This window comes from Anomalospiza imberbis, chromosome 2, assembly GCF_031753505.1.
Source record: "Anomalospiza imberbis isolate Cuckoo-Finch-1a 21T00152 chromosome 2, ASM3175350v1, whole genome shotgun sequence".
NCBI lineage: Eukaryota > Metazoa > Chordata > Aves > Passeriformes > Viduidae > Anomalospiza > Anomalospiza imberbis.
In genome coordinates, this window is record NC_089682.1 from 74,768,106 (window position 1) to 74,792,533 (window position 24,428).

At 43.3% G+C, this 24,428-nt stretch overlaps 1 protein-coding gene across 4 annotated transcripts in view; it reads left to right on the plus strand.

Annotated features, from left to right (window-relative positions):
• Window positions 1–381: 381 nt before the first annotated feature.
• The window catches only part of FOXJ2 (forkhead box J2), a 29,497-nt gene continuing 5,450 nt past the window's right edge, over window positions 382–24,428 (plus strand). The window contains exons 1-7 of one of the 4 annotated variants that reach the window (XM_068181781.1): window positions 382–398; window positions 617–725; window positions 20,287–20,639; window positions 21,169–21,243; window positions 23,166–23,234; window positions 23,581–23,721; window positions 24,140–24,338. In XM_068181781.1, the coding sequence (XP_068037882.1) occupies window positions 20,307–20,639; window positions 21,169–21,243; window positions 23,166–23,234; window positions 23,581–23,721; window positions 24,140–24,338 (817 nt within the window). In that variant the 5' untranslated portion in view covers window positions 382–398; window positions 617–725; window positions 20,287–20,306. Of the gene's footprint in view, window positions 399–616; window positions 726–4,293; window positions 5,780–19,047; window positions 19,275–20,286; window positions 20,640–21,168; window positions 21,244–23,165; window positions 23,235–23,580; window positions 23,722–24,139; window positions 24,339–24,428 lie in introns of those variants that run through there. The other 3 variants (XM_068181782.1, XM_068181780.1, XM_068181779.1) reach the window with 3 other exon arrangements.

Here is a 24,428-nt window from a genome sequence, read left to right on the forward strand (position 1 = left end):
GCCGGCCTGGCCCCGCCTCCTCCCGGGCCTCACGGCCAATGGGGAGGGCAAGTTCGCCTCCGTCGCCCTCTCCTCCTTGATGGATGGGTGCGAAACCCAACGAGACCGCGAGCCCCGCCCCCGCCTCACCGCCAATGGGCGCCGCGCAATGCGGCGCTCGCGGGCCGGGGGCAGCCAGGGAGGGCCCGGCCGGACGCCCTCGCCCCGGCGGAGTCGCCGCGGCCGCCGCCGGCCGCGTTCCTGCGCCGGGGCGGCCGCTCCGCCCTCCCCGCCGCCACCGTGAGGAGCCCCGGCCCCGGGCAGCCCCGCCGCCCGCCACACGTTCCCTGGCTGGATGCGACACGGGGCGGGGAGGAGCCGCCCGGCCGCTGCGTGCGGGGGCTCTGCGCGCTCTTAAGGTGGCCCGAGAGCCCGACGGGAGCGGGACCGGGATAGCCGGGGGTGGCCCCGGTGGGGCGGAGGAGGGGCGCGGCAGCGGCAGCGGGAGCTGCCTGGTGTGAGGGCGGCGTGCGGGGCCGGCTGCTGGAGAATGCCCGCTCGGCCGTCAGGGTGAGGGAGCCGGGTGGAGGTTTGTACCCGGAGATAAGAGCCTGTCACATGAGGATTCCCACTGCAGAGACGGGGGGCGGCGGCCGGAGACACTGTGTGCCTTCCTGTGTGTCCGAGGCTAGCAAACACGTCTCTCGACGATTGTCCAGCCTTTGAAACTTTGGAGCTCCCGGCAGGTGCGGTTGGCTCTGGTGGAGATAGAAGATACGCTGGCTTTCTTGTAGTTAGGATCCTAAACGTCTAATTGAAGTGCTGAGTTTCAAACCACCCGTTTTAGCTTCTTGAGTGTGCAAGATGCGTCGTTACACGCATAGGTATGTCATTTACATAGAGCACACCAAGAAATTATTCAAGATATGCAACGTGAGGAACCAGTAAGTTTTTACTTATGTATGTACAGAATCACAGAATCTGTGAGGTGGCAAAAGACCTCTTAAGAACATCGAGTTGAACCTTTGACTGAATGCCACCATAGCAACTGGACCATGGCACTGAGTGCCACATCCAGTCTTTCCTTAAGCACTTCCAGGGACATAGGCTGCACCACCTCCCTGGCCAGCCCATTCCAGTGTCTAATCACCGTTTTCTGTGAAGAAATTCCTCCTGAAGTCCAACCTAAACCACCTCAGGCTATGTCCTCCTGTCCTGTCACTTGTTACCTGGGAGAAGAGGCCAACCCCCACCCAGCTGCCCCCTCCTTTCAGGTGGTTGTAGAGTGAAAGAGTTACTTCTGAGCCTTTTCTACAGGCTAAACAACCCCTGTTCCCTCAGTCGTTTTTGTACTTGTGTGCAAGTACACAAACTAAGATTTTCCTGGCTAAGAAGGGTTTTTTTAAAAAAAAACCCAAGCCAAACACCTAACCCTGCCCAGGGAAAAAACATGTTAGGATACCTGCATGTTACATAGGATTCCTGAGATACCTGCTTATTACGAGTTGCAAAAGGAAGGAACAGTCCTTCAGCCAGGATGTAGAAGAGAATTCCTTCCCAAATACTGAGACTTTCAGTGTCCCAACTGCCAAAAACCAAAGCCACCTCCTACACCTTCCTGGATGTGAGAAGCCCCAACTGCCCGCTACCCATCTGTCAAAATTTATAGATCTTAGACAAATATTAACAATTCAGTCATGCGCAAAGCCTGTGGCATATTGAAAAAATTGTGAGAAGGATAAAATACATTGAATGTAATGTAAAAATAAGCTACTTGGTGACTGGTTTACTCTTTTTCCCCATATCTCCATCTGCTCTCCTCTGTCTTCTATTTAGATTTGAAAGGGTTTGCGATGTGTCTGAATTTCTTTGTTCTCTGAATGCTGAATATGATGATGGATCACGATACATTTATCTCTGTGCATTTCTGCCACACTGATCCTTTGCCCTGCCTCCCTAGGGCACTTTTTGTGTTGGATGGTAATTTTTGCACTTACATTCTTACAAGCAGTGGAACAAGTTAGTTACATCATACCCCTTAATTGTCTATAAAAAGCAGGCAGTACTTCAGATACTCATTCGAGGAGAGGATCCTGAAAACCAAAAGGAAAAATAAGTAGGGAACACACATCGGATGCCTGGCACACGTCGAGTCCAACCACAGCTTTTTACCACCTCTGCATTTGGCTACAGATCAAACAACATGCAGATACCTCCCGTCTGCCTCCCAGCACAATGATGCTCCTGCCTTGTGTCTCAGTAAAGAGTAGTCTGAGCACTGTATGGACACAAATCCTAGCTAGAGAGGGACTGGGGAACTTGGACTAGGAGTAGCAGACACACCCAAAGACCACCTAGCCCAAACAGAAGTCAAAAGAGAGGCAGAAGAACAAGGGAGCTGAAGCTAAGCAGTTCAGACAAGACTTGAGTGAGGCTGGGAGAAATGACAGAATAGGACAGAGCTCTGCTATGGCAGTGGGAGGGAAAGAGATGGTTGTTGGCCTTTGGTAATGATCAAGAACACCATACTGGGGATCTGTAGTGAGATAATGTGAATAGTATGGGGAAAAAGGCAGGAAACCCTTATTGACAGAACAGGTAGTAGCAGAGGGAGGAAAGTTGTGACTAGAGCTGCTGGCATAGTTGCAGGAGAAGGAGATAGTGTGGGAGAAGGAGGACACAGAGAATCCTGAGAGGATGGAGGATGATGACTGACTTCCTGAAATGAAGGTGTGGAACTATGGCACAGGTTTTGACCTGTTGAAGGAATGCAAGGAGTCATTGCAGGTGCACTGGTAAACTAAGCCCTGCAAAAACAGAAAGTCTTAAAACACCCCCTCTGCTATCTCAGTTTCCATCTTAAAGTTTCCAGAAGTAAAAAAAATATTTTCGCAGAAAATGCCATTTCCTTCTAGTATATGTGCTGTCCTCTACTTCAAGCCTTACAGCAGTGCTACCATTTGGAAGGATTCAGATGTGAAACCACACACAAAAAGATGAGGTGATGAAATACAGGGCAACTTTCAGATAACCAGGATAGGGGCCCCCGGGGGGGGGGTCTGTTTCAGTCATGCTTTTCAGATTGACACATCAAAATGATCTGTCTACCACACTGACTGCAGGTGTATGGGACACCAGGCAGCACCTGCTCCTCCTCACACACACATTTTAGAGTATTCTTATTTGGCGTATTTTACTGCACTTTATGTATTATATATGTTATATATATATATATATATATATATATATATATATATAATAACTTTAATGTTATAATGAACTACTGCCTTGGTCTGCATCCCTCAGACTCCTGGTCAACCAGGAGACTCCTAGTTTTTGGCCTGCTGGGTCAGAGTGGGACAGCACTGAGTGTAATTCACAGAGTCACAGAATGAGTTTGGTTGGAAGGGACCACGGTGGGTCATCTGGTCCATCGTCCTTGTTTTAGCAGGGTCCTCCCAGAGTGCATGGTGCAGGACTGCATTCAGGCAGTTCTTGAGTATCTCCAATGAGGAAAACTCCATAACCTCTCTGGGCAGCCTTTTCCAGTTGACAGTCTGTACAGTGCCGTTTACCTGCACAGTAAAGTTCTTCCCCGTGTTCAAGTGGAACTTTCTGTACATCAGCTTCTGCCTCTTCATCCTAGTGGTTGGCACCACTGAGAAAAACCTTGTTGCATCTTCTTGGGACCCCCACTTTAGATATTTATACACATTAAGGAGGTGAATTAATGGGGTTTCCTATATGGTTCTACCTGGCTGTAACACATAGGAGAGATAGCAATGAGAATTTTAACAGGATTGTGGTAGAAACACCTTTTAAGATCTGGTGATGTCTCTGCAATAGGTTGTGGACGCACACAATGCTTGAGGGAAGACTACTAGAGACGGAGAGCTGCATCGTTTTGGGGTGGGAGTTGACTCGGAGCACTCAGGGCTGAAGCAGGGCACCACCACTGCATGACCGGTGTGAGCAGCGCGGGTCGGCAGACCCCGACCCAGGGTGGCCATTTGTGAGCCCCGGTGCCGGGGCTATGGCCGGCTGTCGTAGGGTTGACCCCGCAGCCGCTGCCCCCCGTTTAGAGCGGCGAAAGGCGGCTGCTGGCAGCGGCCCGGGGGCGAGGGCCACACGGCCACCTCCACCTCCGCGGTGAATCGAGCCCCAGTGCGGGGATAGCCTCGGCCGGTCCCGGCGGGCGGGCAGCTCCTCCCCTCTGCCTGGCAGAGCGGACAGGCAGCCGCTGCTCCCCCGGCCCGGCGCCTCCTTAACCCGGGGAGGCGGGGGTGGCCGCGGCCGGGGGGGAGCCGGGGGAGGCGGAGCGGCGGCCGGGGAGGAGCCGGGGCCTGCAGTGGAGCCGCAGCCCGGAGCAGCAGCCGCGGGAGCGGCGGGGCCTGGAGAGAGTCAGCGCCGCCCGGGCCGGGCCCCCCGCACCGGAGCCCGGGGAGCCCCCCGGGGACGAAGCTGCGGCCCGGCGGAAGGCGGCGGAGGCGCCGCGCAGCCCCGCGCAGGCCCGTGAGCCGCCGCGGCCTCCCGTGGTAGCCGAGCCCGGGCAGGAGGAGCTGGGGCCTGGGGGGAAGCCAGGGACAGCGGCCGGGGTGGGGGGACACCCCCGTAGCCTGCCGGGGTGGGGAAGAGACCCTGCCCGCCGCCCCGTCCGCAGCCCCGTTAGGCAGCCCCGCGCCCGGTGTGGGGACACCCCGGCGCCCCCCCCGCCAGGTCCCTTCCCCGCAGCTGGTGAGGGAGCTTAACACTTGCCCCCTTCCCCACTAACGAGCCAAGGGTGTGCGGAGGCCCCCGGCACCCAGCCCTAGTAACTATCTAGAAACAGGTCTGCTCTTTTCTCGTTGTGGAACAGAGCCTTCTGGAGCTCCCTCGATACTTGTTACGGGGAGAGGTGTCCTCAGACGCCAGTTCCTGAGGATTGTGACAATAACCTTTACTGCCGACTCCCTCCTGCTGCTGAGGAAAGTCTTCTCTCAAGCAGAGCAGACAGCCCTTCCCCAGACCAGGTAGTAGTTGGTGTCTTTACAGAGGAAATCCTGTATGCCCAGGAGAGGCAATTCCCAAGACAGAAATAAGCAGGAGCTCTAGAGACTTACCTAGTAATTTTAATTATTTATGTCTGCTCAGCAAGTGATAGAGCAAAACAAGGGAGAGAAAGCAGAGAGAGATTTAGCTAGTCTTTTCTTTTCCAGTTGCTGTTAACTGCAGATAAAGGTAATTTCCAATACTGATATCCTCCTTCATCCCAAGGAAGATCCCTCATCCCCTAATCCCAAGAGGGTTTTCTTCAAATACCCTGTGCAAGGAGAGAAGACACACCTCCTAGTTACAGGGAGAGGAAAAGGCAGATTTCACTGATCATATCCACAGAGATAGCAAGAATTGTTTTAGAGAAAGAGATTTTTTTCCCCTTACAGGCAAGGTGTACCTAGAGAAAAGAGATTTCTAGGCAGGCAGATTGGGGAAATTGATTTCTGAAATAATCTGACCATCAGTGAAAAGGCTGTTTCCCAGGGAACACCCCTTTAGTAGTTAGCTGCCAAAAGGGAGAGGATCTCCTTCCCAGGATAAAACCAGCAGTTTTAGGGACTGACAATCCCAAGCAGATTGTTTTAATACTCAAGATACTGATTTCATCCACAATCCTTTCGCCCTCGAAATATTTTTTGAAGAAGCCCTTGGAATAGCTGACAGCAGCCGTCTGAGTATGGGTCTCAGAGAAGGAGTGTGAAGGGCAGCACCCCAACAACCAGCACTGAAGATAATCCACCTCCCTCCAGAAAATCTTCCAGACAGAGTGAGTGACCACATTATATCACCTCTCTATTCCTAGCTGTCTTCTCTTGCCTTCTGTCCTTGTTTTCTGTGTCTCTTCTTCTGTCGTTGTATCTGCATGCTTTTAATCTTTTAGCTCTTTCTGTTTCTGGACCTCTCCCCACCTTCTTTTTCTGTGTGTCTTTCTCACTCTCATTCATTTAGCTCCTTTATGGAGCTAAATGGAATTGACCTGATTATTTCCCTCACTATTTAGCTTATGGGAGACCTTAGCCCTGTTTGATTGTAAGAAGCCTTTTCTGCCCTTTCCCTTCTACTTTCTTTCCCTGGTTCATTCATCCTAGACTCAGCATTAATCATCACTGGTGTGAATTAATTTCTGTCATTTAGGGGTCATTGAGAATGATAATAGTGGCCGAAAAAAGCTTTGAGGAGACAAGAACAGTGATTTGTAGTGCCAGTGTCCAAGGATGCACCCACAGGGTGGAGTGTCAGTTCTCCATGTGGGTCCTACTGTGTTTGTAACTGTGGGAATAAAATCGTTGTGTGGTGCAGACCTCGCCGTGCCTCGTCTGAACCTACAGATTCCCATGCAAATACTCTGAGATGCGTGTCCTAATGTACCTAAGGGACTGTGGGATGAATTCTGGAAAGAGTGCCCTTGAGAGTGGGTCCTGTGGTGCTCAGGGGCCTGGCAATGAAGGCTGTGGCAGTGCTGCTGGAACCTGCTCCGAAAGCCAAAAGAAGCCGTTTGGTTGCCACCAGTCTTCATCTGTGTTTTATGCTGTGTTCAGGGGCTAGGAATGTGAATCCTAGTGCTGGTGCTTCGTGAGCCAAGCTGCTGCTTTTTGTAAATGAGGCAGTTAATTCCCAGCCACAAATGAGTGTTCTGACACCACCGTAGTGATTTCCTGAGAAATCAAGTCTGAGGGAGACTCCGTCTCAAAAGCCAAAGCAGATTCCAGTACCAGAAGAATCTTGGATATTTCACCTGAGGTATTACTGGTTTTGGTGAGATTGCAGTGAGGAAATCCAAGATCAAAGGGCCAGGACAGGGAGCCCTTTTGGAGAGCAATGGTTAAACAGGGAGTCCCTGAAGAAGGAACTCCTTAGTGTAATGTGCTTGCAAGATCAGACAAAGGATGCCAAAGTGATTCCCCATTTTGGCAGAGAATTTTGTCAGTTATCCATGGCTTCAGAAGGTGGTTCTTTCTAAGGGAAGGCTGAACCACCAAGCATACATATGTTCTGGGGTACTGTTAGATGCCCTCCTACCTGTTGCCCTATAGTTATGCAATCAGCCTGTTTTGAGTAGAGCTGTGTTATCTAGCACAAGGGAAGAGATAACTGAGGCATTTTGGCCTTTGTACGTTCAAGGGGATAAACTGACTTTTCATGCTCATGAGGTTAATTTACCTCATGCTGCCCCCTTCTTCACAGTCATGACTTGACATTTTTCAAGTGCTTTTGCCTCTGATGGATGCCAGGGCACTTTACAGAATATATATACCAGCCTTAACAAAATTCTGCTCTTCCACAAAAATTACCTTTTTGCATATGAAACATTTTTTTTGTTCCATTAGTGGTAAAGATTTTGTATTTGCTGCCTGAGCTTTAAATGTTCATTAGACACATAAAAGACTGGAAGTGGTGTGCTATAGACTAATTGTTATTTATTTGTTAATTGCTGACAAGGCATTCGATACTGACTTGGACACCAAATTAAGACAATCTCTGCTCGAAAGATCTCATAATCTAAAACACAGCTATACAAAAGCTGGGACATACTCATAAATTTTAGGGAATAATTTTTCGTGAGTACAGCTCTTCAAAGTGATCATGGTATTCACATCAAATGTTTATCACAGGTGAAAATGCAGCTTCCTCTGAGATGGAATACTGCAGCTGCTCTGCACCATTTATTTTATACAAAAGTATCTATGCAGGAAAGAGGGAGGTATTATTTATCTTCATGAAAGTGCAGGGTATTTTATAGACACATTTAAATGCAAGTGTTACGTCTATAAGAATGTTTATGTCATTAAGAATGTTAAACCTGACCACCTAAAATTAGACTTTAAAAACCACATGAATGTACCTACGTAAATAGCCTAATTCTTATAGATGCCTAGGAACATAGAGTTGGCTTCAACAGAAGCAATGAAGTCGTCTACATTTGAGGAAAAAGACAGTTATGTATATATGGGTTTGTAAATTTAAATTTGGACATTCATGCTTCCAAAAGTTGACTATTTAGGTTGAAGGAGTCTGATCCTGTCCTATGGGCATTCAGCTCCCCTCTGAGAACTGACAGTGTGGCATTTCTCAGGTCAAGCCCTTAAGCAAAATGAACTGAGACGGTCTGAAGAGTTATGGGAAAAGGATTATGTTACTGAAAGATCATGAGGTTATAATACGGTTTAAGTCTGTGTTCTATAACTTCTTGGGTTTTATCTTGAAATGTGGTTTTGTAGGCAAGTTTCTAGGTTAGAATAAGGAGTCCAAAAAGTTGGAATAAAAGAATGAAGCAGTTTGAGGGGTTGGGATCTAAGTTTTCAGTCCGAGAGAGGGATGTGACTACAGTAGTCCTTCTGGTTTGGGTTTTTTTGCTGAGTTTTTTTTTCCTCCTCTAAAAATACAGCTGAATATTGGTGTCTCTAAAGAAGTTTATTCTTATCACAGAGGTACAGGTTACAGGTTACTACCTCTTTCCCTAAACTTCAAATGACCTTCATGTAGTGGGAGATTCAGTCTGCATCCCAGTTTGGATCTTTGGCCCTTTACTTCAAATGTCAGAAAGGAGGTGTGGTTAATGGCAACTGTGATACGGACAGCTGTCCCTCAAGAGCAGGACTGAACTGATTATCTCATTTTACACAGCTGTCAGACAGGAATTGGATCTCGGTCATTAGCAACCAAAAGATGAAAAATGCTTCTGGACTCATTTTTCCATTTGCTTCTCCCAACCTTGGGTAGAATAGTAACCAGCGATTTTCATGCAGAACCTTCTGTGTTTTTGTAGTACTCCATTTGCAGAATCTGTTCCTGGTTTTGGTCTGGGAGGCATTTTAGAGAAGATGAGTAGTCCCTAGATTGATGGGCAGCCTAATGTGATAGCTAACATGTTTGAACTCTCCAGTTGTGTTAACTCTGAGGCCTAAAGAAAAGCCTTTAATTTGCTGTTTTGTTGGCAGTTGCACACATTATTTTAGCAAGAATATCCACTTGATGTGTTCAACCTCCAAATACTTATTGTCTTTGTAGGAGGCAGTATTGCTGCTTGCTGTCTGTTTTGCCAATTTTGTTTCCTTCTTCCTTCTAAGGAACATATGATGGACATCAAAATCTATGACATATTTCTGCCCTGAACTCATGTTTTTCACTTTTTAAAGGCCGTCTGTGTATGTGTATTACTGAGAGAGAGCAAGCATGCAGCAGTATGTTTTTGCAATTAATTAATTGCAAATTTTCATCTTAAGTTTGAAATGCAAATGTAAAATACTGTGAATGTTTCAAAATTTGGAGATCTCACAGCCAACTTTAAGACCAATTTAATGCTATATTCTGTGGTGCTTTGCCAAGATTTGGCCTAGATTGTTGTTTTATCCATCTGTCTCTGACCTGCCCAGTCTTCCTATTATGAACTTGATACTTCCTTAGGTAGACAGCAGAGATTTTAGTAGTGCCTGACCTTTCCTGTATCTCTGGGCTCCATAACATCATGTGGCACTCATGTTCCTCTCCTGCACCTTTAGGGCCCAGCATGTTTCCAGCCTGACAACTTCTTGACTTGCATTTCCTCCTACACCCACTCCTCCTTTTAGTTGTTCCTGCTCTTTGTGTCTCTTTTCTCTTGTGGTCCCTTTGGCATTCTCTCCTATGGTCCTAGAAGCCTAAAATGCTGCTTTTTTCTTCATCAAGCAAGCATCCCTCATCTCCTGACTAGGATTCTTCACTGGTAGGAGTCTTTTACTGCATCTCACAGTCTCTGGTCTTGCTTCCACACCTGCATTTTGGCTCGCTCTGGCTTGCCTTTCATTAGATTATATGCCTGTGGACATGTAGGATATTTTGTCTGAGGTTATCTCAAGAAACTTATTTTTTTAATCACTGAAAATATCCAGTTCTGCTTGGCTGGGGAATGGCACTTGGTCTCCATAGTCCAGCTTGTTTTCATTCTCCCACCCTCCCTTCTCTTCTGGCCCCTCTCCTTCTTCAGGAATAGCTATATTTTACTTAGTTAGAATAAAAACCCCTTCTATTGCATTCTCTGGTTCCCTCTAGCAGTTGAGGATCTTGGTTTTCAGAACTGGGCTGAGCGTTTTGTGCAAGGCCCAGTACCATTCCTCATCTTCCTGAGCTGGTCAGTTTATTTGATGTGAAATCAAGAACTAAGGGAATGTGTGGTTTTTTTTGGCCTTTTTTATGTATAAGAGAGACTGAGTAATGAGGGACAGGGTGAGATGATGACTGAGAGCTTTTATACCTCGAGGAAAAAAATATTTGCTTTTTTGTTTTTTACCATTAGCAATTCAAATTTTGTTTATGCTCTCTGCTCTATAAAGACTGTGGCTGATTATAGCAGAAATATGTAATTACTGTTAAAAGTTCAAATCTGAATAATTGGGAAAGAATCTGAGCACTTTGTGGTCACTAATTAAAGGAGCAAAGTTCCTGAATTCTCAGTTTCCCCTAAAAAAACTATTGTTAAGTAAAACGAAGACAAATTATCCCTCCCCATCAGGAACTTGCAGAGAAAAATAAACAAGCTGCTAAAATAGTTATATCTGAAATTCTTTTTATCTCTACCTGCACAAAGCAGACAAGGTTTGAATGTAGAGAACTGGTCTGGGTTTTGGGAGAGCAATGTTCTCTGCAAGGTTCTGCTATTCCTTTGCTGGCTGACCTTGGGCTGCATGCTTCTCCATGCATGGCTTCCCATTTATCCTGGAATAGGTTATTGATCCTTTATAAGTGTTCCAAAGTATAAGGATGAAAAACACTTTATAATGGCTGCCTGCTCTTGCTGCTGATTGCCTTAATTACAATGTGATATTGAACTTAAAACCTCTGTATGCTGGGTTTTTTAGGCATTAGGAAGTAGTAAAAGCCCCAATGCGTTTTTGTTTCATTGAAGGGCCAGTCATTCCAAAATGGAAAGATTTTGTATGATTGTGTGCAGTCTAGAACTGTTTTATAAGTTGACTTCAGTATAGATATTCTCAGTCCCTTGAAGCTTCTCCTGAGATCTCTAATGACCTTTTCTTGGCCAAGTCGCAGGGTCTCTATTCCATCTTCATCCTTCTTGGCTTCCCTGCTGTTTTTGACACTTGATCATGCCCAGTCTTGAAATCTTGTCCTCCCTTGACTTTTGTGACAGTATTTTCCTGGTTTCCCTCCTAACTATTCTAGTCTTTCATTCAGAGGCTTAGTAGCCTCTGCACTAAGCTGTTTACCTCTCTCCATTTTTTTTTTCATGACTTAAGACACAATGACCTACTTCTAGTATCCTCTCTTTGCTTTTCTTTACCTCTTTCATGCCAGGAATATTAAATGATGCAACTTTGCATACCACCTTAACATATTTTTTTAAATTAATTGCTGCAAGTTTAAGACACCCGAGGCCAATATGGAACTTCAGAAAGCTCCTTTGAGATTTGCCTTTGTTTCCTGCTTTCCTCTGCTGCAAGCTTCCACAGTTGGGCCTATAACATGTTCTTGCTCTGAACACACAGTGTAGGACTCATCTTCCTGTTCATGGCCTGAATCTTTTGCTGCTTCTTTGAGTCTCTTTGGGTAACTCTTATGCTTCCTTCTTCATTTACCATCTCTGTTACTGTGAGCTGTTCTTGCTGGCCTCTGACAACCGTGTTACCTTCTCATCTTGTTAGCAGCACGATTGCTGAAGCTGTCCTCCTGGCATGTTTTCTCAACACATTGCCATCTCCTCCTTGACAAGCCTGTGCTTTGGCTATCATCCACCACATAAGGTTCCAGCTTGTTGTGCTCACTCTAAGGGGCCTTCACATTTCTGTTTCTTCCCTATCTGTCGCTGTCCCTTACTGCATTGTCCTTTCCTCTGCCAGCCACCAAGCATGACACTGTGGTTTTCCATTTTTTGCATGAACATCTCTTTGCATTCTTTCTCAGCTGACTCATAACTTGATACACACTGGAACATTGCCAGCCAATAGAGGCCAGACATACTGGAAAGTACTTATTTCATAGAACCCTAGAATCATTAAGGTTGGAAAAGTCCTCTGAGATCATTGGGTCCCACTGTTAATTGCATATTTGCAATTAGCTGTTTTCAAATATGCAAATAGCCATTATTTGCATTTTTGAAAATTATTCAGAGGTCTAGCTGATACTCAAATGTAGTTGTCTTACTGTGTGTACCCCACTCTCACTGGCTTCTTTTGTAAAGAAGCATGATTGCAAAAGAAATAAAGGTTGTTACAAGCAAAGACACAATATCGTGAAGATTGGAATGTTCAAGGTTAGAGCAGAATAATATTTACTTGCAGCTGCAAGGTGACAACTGTGGCAAGCATGTGTATGGAAGAAAGGGACTTCTTTCAGTGTCTGTAAGGAGATGAACAGAAGATTTAGTTTCAGGATGATACACAAAATGGAGCATTTTGTGAGTAGGATGCCAAGCAGCAGTACTAGTGTTTTAAGCAAAAAGAAACCATTAATTGGTGTGTGTTCTTTGGTAGTTTGGTTCTGAATCCTCTTGAATTTCAAGTGTGGTATGAATCTTTTAGAGTTGTGAGCCAGGCAGGGATTGTCAGGTGTTTTGTCTACTGGAAGAGAGTTCTGTCAGTTTGAGAATAACAGCTAACAGAATAGTGAAAAGGAATTATGTTAAAACAGTGGTTGAGACTTAATTTATGAGCCTCACACAGTATTATTTGATTCTTCTGATCATTCTCGAACTTCAATTTCAGCCGTGCTTTACTCTCAGACTCCTCTTTAACAGGCTTCTCTGCGGTGCTTTGGTAATCTCAACCCTGGGAGCATGTGCTCTGTGTGCATTTTGGGCATGTGGTATTCAACTAATCTGCACTTGATACTGATTTCCTTTTTTCCTATGAATTCAGTACAGAGTTCTTGCTACTGCTTGATACCCATTTCCACGAGTGGGTTGTGGTTTGTTTCAGCAACTATTGCAGAGTTCATATTGACTAATCTGTTTTCAGTGGTTCAGCCTTTGGTGAACAAGTTCTGACCACTTGCAGTCAGATTTTCATTTTCCCTGTATGTGGCTGACATTCCTTTCTCTACTATAGAAGCTTTTCACTATTGCTATCATTAAAATGCAAGGCTAACAGTAATTTCTCACTGAGAGACACATTTTTAATGTGAATAAGAATACAGTTTTAGTTTATAAACATGTTGCATTCTTTTAACTTATGTTTCTGTATATATCTTTGCAATGCTGTGCAGATCTTCTGAGCAAGATAGTCTGCATACTGATCTACTTCTGATGTCTCTAATTTCAGAGACAATCTGGGTATTTAATCAGTGTCTACATATCTTCTGCTGCAGGTTTATTACTGCATGTGATTTTGATAGACAGGTGAAATCTTTCAGCTTGGGGGCTCTCATAGGGCTAGGGGAAATACCTGCTCTTACCTACTGTTTCTCTACCACAGACTTCCCAGTTTCCGAGGGAAAATTTCATTTCAGATATGTGCTCATAAATTTGACTTATTCCGAAACCAGTTCCCTATACCTTTCTGAGTATAAGAGTAATTGTTCCGTTAATATTCTTAAAGCAAATGTCAAAGATTTCTCTCCTGCCTTGGCATATGCTTGGAATTACAGCTGCTACTTCCAATGGTGAAATATTGCATAGTGGTACTGAGGGTGGAGGGATGCTGCAGAGACACTTCTGCTGTGGTGATGTATTTTCATTGCACGTCTTCAAAGTGCTTGGTTTACTTTTTACTTCAAATCTGTTATTGGGAGGGTTGTCATGGGACATTTGGCTTATTATTAGAATAAATCTTTTCCAGTAGTCTTATTACAAAGGAAATAATTTCCAGCTCAAAAGTATTTTATGTATACCAGTATTCTCAGTATAATTTACTGTTTTTTTGACAGGTGTTACACATTCCCCACTTCACCTTACACAGCATCATAAATAAACAAACTGGTCCTAACTTTGAACACATATTTTCAGACAGTCTTAGGAGTGTCTGCAATGTTTGTGTAGTATTTATCAATGGGGTTTTTTTCCCTGTATGTTTATAAAGCAGACAACAAAAACATTTGATTAGTTGATCTTATTAAAATCTGGCAAAGCCCTAGCTATGTTCAATCCTAGCCTGTTATGCCCATAAAGATACTGCCTCCCTTGACATGAGCATATTTCAGACTTTGGCTATAATGCCATCTGTTGATAAGTTTAAATAAGCAGGTCAGGTTTTGTAAACTATACCATTTGTCAGTTTCAAACAAAGCTAGGGCATAATTGCCTTTGGAATTGAATCCTGATGCACTTCCAGCATGAGGGTTTGGGTGACTTCATAGTTCTCACAAGACTTCATGCTTCATTAGTACCAAAAATGCCTGCACAGTCAGTGCTGTTCATTTACTAAATTCAAAATACAAATGTGTAGCCTGCTTGTGCACGTTTCACAAAATGGAGGGAATTGAAAGGTCCTATGATAAATGTGCTATCATGATATTTATCTAATCTGTAGTGACAGTGAAAACAAATTTGGTTTATTTTTCTTTGAGACTTAATATGAACCTTACTTTGTTGAGATTTCTATTTATTAAAGGAAAATCATACCTGCATAACAGTTTAATTGTAACAAAACAATTAGTCTAGCAATTTATATTAAGCTATACATGGCCTAAAAGTTTGCATCTTCCTCTAACTGGGAATTTTCAGCACCATCTCAGTGTTTTGAGTGACTTGGAGCAAATTTTCCATTCAGGATACCACAGTCACAGTACTGCCTGTGTTCCATGAAATAGTACCGAGCATTCAGAGCCGTGCTGCCTTGCACACGCAGTAGTTTTGAGCAGGGCTGTGGGGTCAGAGCCTGGTGCGTGGACAGGCGCACACGGTGACAGTTCATACTCGGGCCATACCACGCCGGGTGCTCTTAGGTGACAGTAGCTTCCTTTGGTTGGATCCCTTTTCCCTTTGTGGCTCATGACTAGTGAGAGCCATGTGCCTCCTGTTGCCACACCTGCAAGCCTATAGTTAATTGGGAAGACATTTTTTGGCTTGTTCTACTGCTCCCCAGAAAGGGAAGCAAGGTTCTAGGGAATGAGAATTTCTCTTACCTCCTTGCCCCCAGGGATGGGTTTTCTTCCTTTCATATGGCACTGCAGACAGAAGGGTGCTGTCAAACTGCAATGCCTTTCTTTTGTCAGTAACATGACACCTCTCATTCCTTCCAGGTTAAGTTTCGTTTTATGAGCAATACCCACCAGCCTCTCTTCCTTTATTTGATTCCAGAAATATAAACATTTTCTGAAGGCTTCTCACAAATAGTTACCAAGATGATGGATAGCAATTTCAGTCTGGGCAGATAATCAGTATCCTCTTTTCTTATTTCTTACATGAGACAAGTATTTCTGTGAGAATGTTTGCTTAGAGAAGATCAGATTTTTAAGTGTTTTATTCCTGCTGTCATAGTTCACACCACGTTCTTTATGAGGGAAAGCGCATATCCTTAAAATGGCAAATTTCTATCCTTCTAGACTCAGCAAAATTGATTATTTTCCCCTTTTTATATTGGACGAGGACACAGGTGTCTTTGAGTGTGTAATTTACACCAGTACATCAGAACTGCCTTTTTTCACCAAAGTAGAGGCTCTTCATTTCTTCATGCATGTTTTACTTTTACTCCTCACAATGTGACATTATTTCAGAAAGGTTGTAGTCAAATAGTCTTTTTTTGACAGTTTTTTAATCTGCTAAATACCTTAGAGACTAGGGGTCTCTGAGTATATTAAATGGATATTGTTAGTTAGATCACTGGATCTGTGTTTCAGGCACCTAAATACAGGTGGCTACCTACTCATAGGTGTTCTACAGCAATGTCTGTCATTGCTTGGTAGTCTGTTCTGCATTTTTTCTCTCAAAGTTCATGTTGAGAAACTTGAGTCTCCTTTAAATCTTTTTGTCATAGTGTTTTGTTGGATCAGAATACTAGCAAATAAAGCAACAGTGAATTTAAACACAGAAAAATGTAAATGTAGAGATTTATTCTAGAATAGGCATCTTCTGTGGGCAGTACACAGCATCGTGCCATTAATTGTATGGCTCCCTGACCAGCCTTTGAATCCAGCCTTAGAGAATTCTTCAAGCTATAAATGTTTATTAACTTTGTGGTCAGTGTGACCCTTAGTGTGTTGTTCCCCACATTTCATATGTTTTTCTGTCCTGATAGGCAGGTGGCAGTGATCCTGGGTAAGGTCTGACTGGCTTAGAGTGAGCATTTGCAAAGTAGCAAAGTACAGAATTCTTCAGTGCTGCTAAGGGATGGCCTTTACTGTCCTATCGACAGGAGCCTGGCTTGCATTTGCAGCAGGAACTTCTGTTTGCTAGTTGCAAAGATTCAAAGTAAGGCAGTAGTTTTCCTGGAAAGCTGTAGGTCTAGTCCCAAGCAAATTAGTTAAAAGGTTATTAGTTAAAGGTTATTAAAAGGTATTCCATGCAGGGATTTTCTTTGATACATTTTTCTTATGAATTGGACAGATTCTTGTCCTGAACTGTAGTTCAGGATCAGTGCTTGGCTGGACTTTTTGCATCTCTCTGACCTGTCTGAATTGGGACTGTACTGTAACTGTTTAGTGCTTGAGAAAGACTCTGCAGTACCTTCCAGCTGTTGATGGTGGTTATGACCTTGGCTACCCTACCCTTGTTTTTTAAATTCAGCCAATTGCATTAAAAAATAGCATTTACCTTGTAAAGTGGGAGATTATGAATTCTGCTCTTTGACTTCCTTTTTACTTCTTGAAAATAAATTCTGACTTGCCAATGTGGTAGGATTTTTAAAGGACCCTTGATTTCAGTTCAGTGTGTTTATTAGTTATTACTGGTTTCTTCTTTGTTTGAGTGGGATCATAAGAGAAGAGTTCAAAAGATTTGCCAGGCAATAAGCTAGGAAAGGAAAGTTGGAAGAATTATCAGCTGCTCTGGTTTGGCTGCAGTCTTGTTTTATCATGCCGTTTAGTAGTGTCAACCTGATGCACCAAACACTTGGACCAGGTGAATGAGAAATGCAACATGAAGTAACAGTAATATTTACTGCATAGCAAGTATTCTTTTAAATAATTTAGTAGCAAATTACACTGAATCATTGTTGCCCTGAAAGTGTTCTGGAATTGCCACCTTACCTAATTTTGGCTATGTCTGATTATTACAGATCCCATATTGCCAGCAAATCCAGTAACATGATCAAGTGCAAACTTGGAAAAAAAGGTCTTATTCCACTGCTTTGAAATTTCCCATGTGATTGCTGTTTGGTCTGACTCTTTGCTTTCTGTCCTAAATTACTGTCTAGTGTGTATGTTCTTAAATAGCTGCTGTGTTTTTCTGAAAAGTGATTGTTTCAGTACTGGGTGACAACTGCATATACAGACACAGGGTTTGTTTTGGTGGGGTTTTTTTTTGTTTGTTTGGTTTTTTTTTTAAGATTTTTGGATTTTATTTTCTTGTCAAAGATTTTTATAAGCCAAGGAATGAAAATATTAAATTTCTCAGTGTGGGTGTAATCTGACCCAATTCTAATTTTGCTTATCTCCCTGACAAGTGTATTTTATACAAATGCACAAAAGCTTGTGTATTTGATGATGAGGATATTGCATATCAGCCTTACATTTTACTGCATAGCCAATCATCCCAGATGCTCTACTAACATAACGTGGGCAAACCTGAAGCTCTGTGAAAAGAACAGTGCTTTCTTTCTGTTTCTTGAATTTCTGGTGTTTCAGATTGGTATCTTAATCTGCCATAGGATTTTATAACCTAATTTTCTTGATTTCTGTGCTTGTCTTAAAAAACAAAAAGAGGGGAGGGGGTGAAACAGGGAAATTTGTGTTTATTTTACTTTGGAGCTGTATTATTAATGCAACTGATCTTTCATAATGGTTTAACAAGAAGCAGTATTTTTTTTTCTGCTTGCACCATAGAAATGAAAATTTATGAGAGACAAAAATTTTTATGAGGCACTCTTACAAAATGAAGCTTTCTACTTAACATTTAGTTCATATTTGTTTTCTTCAAGTGGGATACTACTTTTAATGAGGGCTTTTCCTGTGAAGTTGTCATGTAAATGTAGCTGTGTTTTAATTGGTCTGTCCATCCCTACTGGATAAAAATATATTGTTGCTTTTCCCTTGTATTATTCACAAAAGAATAGTCCTGCTATTTTTTAAAATTAGTGTAAATTTCAAATACTTGATATGAGATTAAACCAGTCAAAACGAGTGATTCAGTAAAGCATAACTTGAGGGGGCTGGATAATGGAAAGTCTTTTGCAGCTTGGATCAGTTAGTTAGCTGTACAGCAGGTAGTAATGCCTGTCCTAAGTGATAGTGTGGCACATGAGTAGATAGGTAAGTTGGAGCTGATGGGCTTTTCCTTTCCTCCACAGACATAAAAATGTTTCCACTTGCCATAGACGCTGTGGTGCTGTAATTGTACTTCTCAGTCTGGGTGCCTAAGAGTGTGAGTGACAATGTTAGCTGTGCAATTAGGACGTGTTCCTGAGGCCAGGGCTGTGAAGCCACTGCCTGTGAGGGCTGAGGGATGGATTTTGTTGGGGTATTGTGTAGGTGTTTAAGCCCTAAGAGGTGTGGTGAGCACACGCATGGAAATGAAAGGTTTAGTGCATATGAATGCGTTGGAGTATGGACTTCATTGCTGTAGTGCTGTGAGAGCTCTGGAGTGCAGAAGTGAAAGGTATAATGCATATGGGTGTGGGGGAAGAACGGGTAGCTTCAGTGTCAAAATGCTGGGTGCATCTGTCCCTGGATCTGTGCATCCACACTGTGTTATTGTCAAATGCCTATTTTTAGAACGAGTATCTAATTGGTATTCATGCAGATGGGTGTCTCCCTGTCTCATCTGATCCACTCATCTGAGTGATGCACTCAGTGGGAGGTGTCTGCTGACGAATCTTTCCTAAGCAGAGTGTGTTCGTGTCAGTCTCTTCTCTCTTATATCTATGCAAGCGCTTAATTTGCTATACATACATAAGTGTGTTTGTGTGTTTACCTTGTGTATGCTCCAGCATGCTCAAAGACAGTACCATTTAATCTTCTGGAAAGACTAATTTCTGAAATGAAAGGTGTAGAATTTGCATGCCTTCAAGACATGATTCTTCTCTTTATGCAAAGAGCAGTGCAAGTCGTGGCCTTGGAAAATGAGCTACCTCAGTCCAGACTTCAGGGGATTGCTCCCAGTATAGTAACACAGCCAGTTGTGAGTAGCAATGATGAACTTCCTGCTGCCTTGTCTACTGCAACAGACTACAGAAAACTTAGTGTGCAAGTTGATACTGCAAAATGTTTTCTTCTTACAAAATAATTGTTATGTAGAAATCCCTGTATACAACTGCTAGCCAGGTGTGGTTTATTTTTCTGAGGGGAAGTATATAACGTTTATGAGATAAAAGATTCTGAGTCTCTTCCTGCAGCAAACTTGTGTGATTTCAGACAAGTAAGTTTTTTCTGTATCTCAGAATTGGAGAAGATACTTGCCTGCTATATTGTAAATTAAGTGGGATTTAAATATCTATATATATTTTTTTTTTTAGGAAAAACTGGTTATGGCAGGCAAAGCTTTAACTATTATGAGCTTAATATAGTCTGTTCCAACTTGACATGGTAGATGTAATTATCTATATATAGTATTATGCATGATCTTGGTGTTTTAAAATGAGATATGTAATCCTAGCTCTAAGGAATAGGATTCATTATAATGTCACATAATGCAAAAAGAGAGGCTAGGCCTCAGAGAGAAATTAATTTCCCCTCAAATTAAGATAGTCCTGACTTTGCAGATGATCTAATTAAATTGTGGTTTGTCTATGGCATGAATGAGTATTCCCTTTTAGCTATAATTTTCCTCATACCTGACACCATAAACCTACTGGATTACACGTAATTTTGGTGAAGAGTAGCAAGGTTATATGGATTATGTAGTAAAGGAGTGAATGTGATATACCTGCTGGAAGGGCTCCACTTCCCTTAAACTTCCCTCCACTTGGCTTTTTACCTGGGAACAGTGCCCTGGGTAAGACTGCACCAGCAATGTTACCATCAGTGTGGAAAAGCACTGTGAGCCAGTGGCTCTCAGTAGGGATGGTCCTCCCTGAGGCACAGTTATAGGCCTTCTGGAATGATTCTGGCTAGCTGTGAATAAGATACATGAAGTAGAATGATCTTCATACAGGTGTTTGTGATAGCAGAAGAAGAATGCAAATGGATGTTTCTGTCTTAGGCTTCACCTTGTTTGTTCTCAAGGGTTTGCTTTCCTCTCCTTTCTCCTCACAGATATTCCTGCTTCCAGCACCATGGCCTCAGACCTGGAAAGCAGCCTCACTTCCATAGACTGGCTCCCACAGCTTACTTTAAGGGCTACTATTGAAAAATTAGGGGGTTCCTCACAAGCAGGACCTCCAGGCTCTGCCCGAAAGTGTCCCCCAGGCTCACCAACAGATCCCAATGCCACACTGAGTAAAGATGAGGCAGCAGTGCACCAAGATGGGAAGCCACGTTACAGCTATGCCACTTTGATCACATATGCCATCAACTCATCACCTGCCAAGAAGATGACGCTTAGTGAGATCTACCGTTGGATCTGCGACAACTTTCCCTACTACAAAAATGCTGGTATCGGTTGGAAGGTGAGGGCTTGCATCACTGAAGTACCCTTTTTTGCCTAATTATGAAGCTTACTTTCTTAATTCTGTGCAAAATAGCCTCACTGATCAAAATAAGACTGATGTAAAACTAAGTTGATCAACTGGAGAAAATGCAGAGCCAGCAGTCCCATTTTCTCTGAGAATTTTGTTGAATGTGTGTGGTGGTCCACTAAGAAGGAGTGTGCACAAAACCTACCGCCACCAACCAAGAACAACAACAACAACAACAACAACAAAAAACCACAAAACACACATCACTACCATCCACCATCCTCTGCATCACACTAAGGCTATTTTCATTGCACCTTCTGTAGGTGTAGAGGTGGTTCAATCCCATATTACCATCTTAATCCATCCCTTTCCACAGCTTCTGTTCTGCCCCATTCCAGCAATATGTAGTGTGCTTTGGCTTTTAAGTATGTACCATCCTATTTTCTCTGCTCCAGTGCATACCTAGAAGACTGTATGTTTTTGTTGTAGCACTTACCTGTATCTCTTACTCTCTCATCAGAATTCTATTCGTCATAACCTCTCTCTGAATAAATGTTTTCGAAAGGTGCCTCGACCAAGAGATGATCCTGGGAAGGTAAGAAATCTGCATGCTCCTGGGCAAGCAATTTAAAACTGCAGGGAAATAAGCTGGGGTTGCCCTTTTTAACTTATGGTTGGAATTTGAAACCTAAGGTGTAGGCAGAAATGGAAGCAGTAGTAAGATTTACTGCAGCCTTTTGGCTACAGAAGCATTTACTTAAAGGGAACCTGTAAAGGAACTTTAAGGGTTTTAGTAATTATTTTTCTTATCTGTGATCCTCAGGTGACTTTAAGGATACTGGCAGAAGTCAAAAGTGTGATTGAATCTACTTTATTAGTTTTATTTCTTTTTCTTCTTTATCTTTGTGTGTAAAATGTGGATATAGTCCAACCTTCTGTTATGAGAGAGCATAGTGGCTGCTGCTGAACAGTAAGACTATGATGTGACATCATGGATTTCATGGAGGCAAGATCCGTGGAAATGAGAGCAGAATTGCTACCTATATAGATTGCAAAGTATTTGGTGTTGGAAAAATATGTCATCACATCATTTAAATCTGTAGAAATTATTTACAAGTAAAACTCAAGAAATTAGGAATATGTTGGCTAACTAAGGACTGCTAAAGCTCTGATAGTAGACATAGATTGTAAAGGGGAATTACTAGCAAAACCAAGACTTGGCATCTTGGCATGCAGATATTATTGTCTGAAAAAACCCACAACCAAACAAGCAGGAGGAGATGGTAGGGGCAAGAAGCTATGTATTTAGACACAAGGATTGTCTCCTCCCCCTCATCCTAAAGTTACAAGAAAGGACCATTTGCTCAGGCCTTTATTTCAGGTTATATTTAAAGGACTGTGTGGTGCTCAGTTGGCATCTATAAATGGAAATAGTAGATCTTTGAGGATCACAGCTCAAAAATACCATTAATTATGCGGCTTATTCCAGGAAGTCCTAACTGACTTAAGGGTATATGTTTGCAGGTGTTCATTGTCATGTTGGACTAGGTTTATAATGAAAACCTGTGCTTGTTGCTTATTCAGATTATTCAGATCTCGATGGGAGGTTAAAACAAGCTAAATCCACTTTAGAGTTTTTATACTTAGTCAGAAGACAACACACATAATTATACACTGTTTTATGTTGAAAGGGAGGTCTAGGGATTGACATGTACCCCTATCCTCTTCCAGACAGAAACAGTCACATTAGGCTAATGAGATCTGTCAAATTTTGAATATCTCCAGGGATGGAGATAGCAAAACTGGGCACTTGTTCTACTGCTGCAACACCATCATTATGAAGAAAGTTTTGTTTATATCTAACTGTACTTTCTCTTGCTGTAACTTCTATTTGTTGCCTCTTCCTGTGCTGTACATTTTTGAGAAGAATTTGATTCTGTTGTCTTTTATAATATGTTTGCACAGTTGAAGACAGTGGTTTGATCCCCTTAGCTTTTTCTTATCCAAGCTAAACGGACCTCTCTGTACATAATTTGTTTTCGTTCTTAACCATGGTTTATTTCTTAGCCATCATGGGCCCTCTGTGGATGCTTGAAGTGGAGTCTGACAATCATGAAAAAAGAACAATCCTTCTGGCTGTCTCTGCCAAATACCAGTGTTGAGTTGGTTCTCATGAGTTAATCATAAACTCAAGTTGCGAGGAAGCCACTGAAAGGAGTGTGCAGGCCCAAAAGAGTTCACTTAGCTTGGATCAAACCATCCTTTTGTGTCCTGTCTCAAGAGTGATGGAAAGTAGAGGATTCTGCCTTCCACCAGTAGCATTGTTCCTCGTAGTTCAATGCAACCCAGTTGCAAGAAAGGAATCTCTTGGCAACACCCGAGTCTCAGTTGTCTGAGGTTCTACAGGATAGTCCTTGTGGTCCTAATGTTTAGTTGGTGCTGCCTTGAGTCAGCAACCCCCTACTTCAGGAAGCTCTGTGATTTCATCATTCATTCACCAGTGGGTCTTTTTTCCAGGGCTCTTATTGGACAATAGATACATGTCCAGATATATCTCGCAAGAGGCGGCATCCTCCAGATGATGACGTGAGTGTTTTTCTTTCCACACAGCATGGAGTTGGGAATTCCCTACCAGCACCAGACCATGATAAAGTTTTGGGGTCAGGGTGTATAGATGGGCAGACAAAGGCCAGGACTGAACGAACTAGTGTGTATGTCCTGTTGGTTGCCTGTTGTCGCTGCTATTCAGTAGCAAAGTTAATCTTGTTTGAAGTCCTTTATCCTGACTTTTCAGTGACTAAGGCCCAGTTCTCCTCTTTTTTTAAGCCATGAACTTCTACAGCGGGGGAGCTGGCTTCCCATCTGCAGTTTCACTTCTCCATCTGTTTTTGATTTCTGCTCCTTTCCTTTTCTCTTTCTTCCCCATCCACAGATACCACAAGACTCACCAGAGCAAGAGGCAAGTAAAAGCCCCCGAGGGGCTGTTCCAGTCAGCACAGAAGCCTCTTTGCCACCTGAGGCCACCCCTCAGATGTCGATCCAGAGCACTACCCCCATTGCTAACTACAGTCAGGTGAGCTGCAGGGAAAAGGATAGAAGTGGGAGGAAAAGGAGAGTGGGAGGAGTGCATGAATGGAAAAGCGAAGTGCTGAGGAGAGGGAATTGTGAAAATTGTGATATGGAGGCAAAAATAAAAAGAAGGGAAGGAGCTGAAATTGCAGAGGTAGAAAATAAGGAGGAAGTGAATTTTAGCAAAGGGTTGGATGGGGATAAGGATAAAGGCATAATGGTATTAGCTGAAGAAAAGGCTAGAGCCATTGTGCTGTTGTTGGTTGGTGTTCCTCAAGAAAAATGGTGTTTGGGAAGATTTGTTGGAAGATGAGCTAACTGATATGGAATATCAGTGCATGTTCTATGTGCATCTAGTCTGATCTCTGTCTCAAGCAGCAAATCCTAGTACAGGCTAAAGGCCTTATTTCTGCCTCCCCTAGCAGGGTGCAGGGCCTGTGGATGTTGCCTCTACTGTAGCAGGGGGGCAGGGCCGTGAAGGGGCCGATGTGCCACCTCCGCTGTACAGTGCCAACCATGACTTCAAGTTCTCCTACTCCGAGATCAACTTCCAGGATCTTAGCTGGTCCTTCCGAAATCTCTACAAATCCATGCTGGAGAAATCATCTTCCTCTCAGCACGGTGAGTAACTACATGCGTCATGTGGGGTGGGCAGGTATCTGCCCACACAGTCTTGTCCATTTGGCATCTCTAAGATCTTTCCTCATTTAG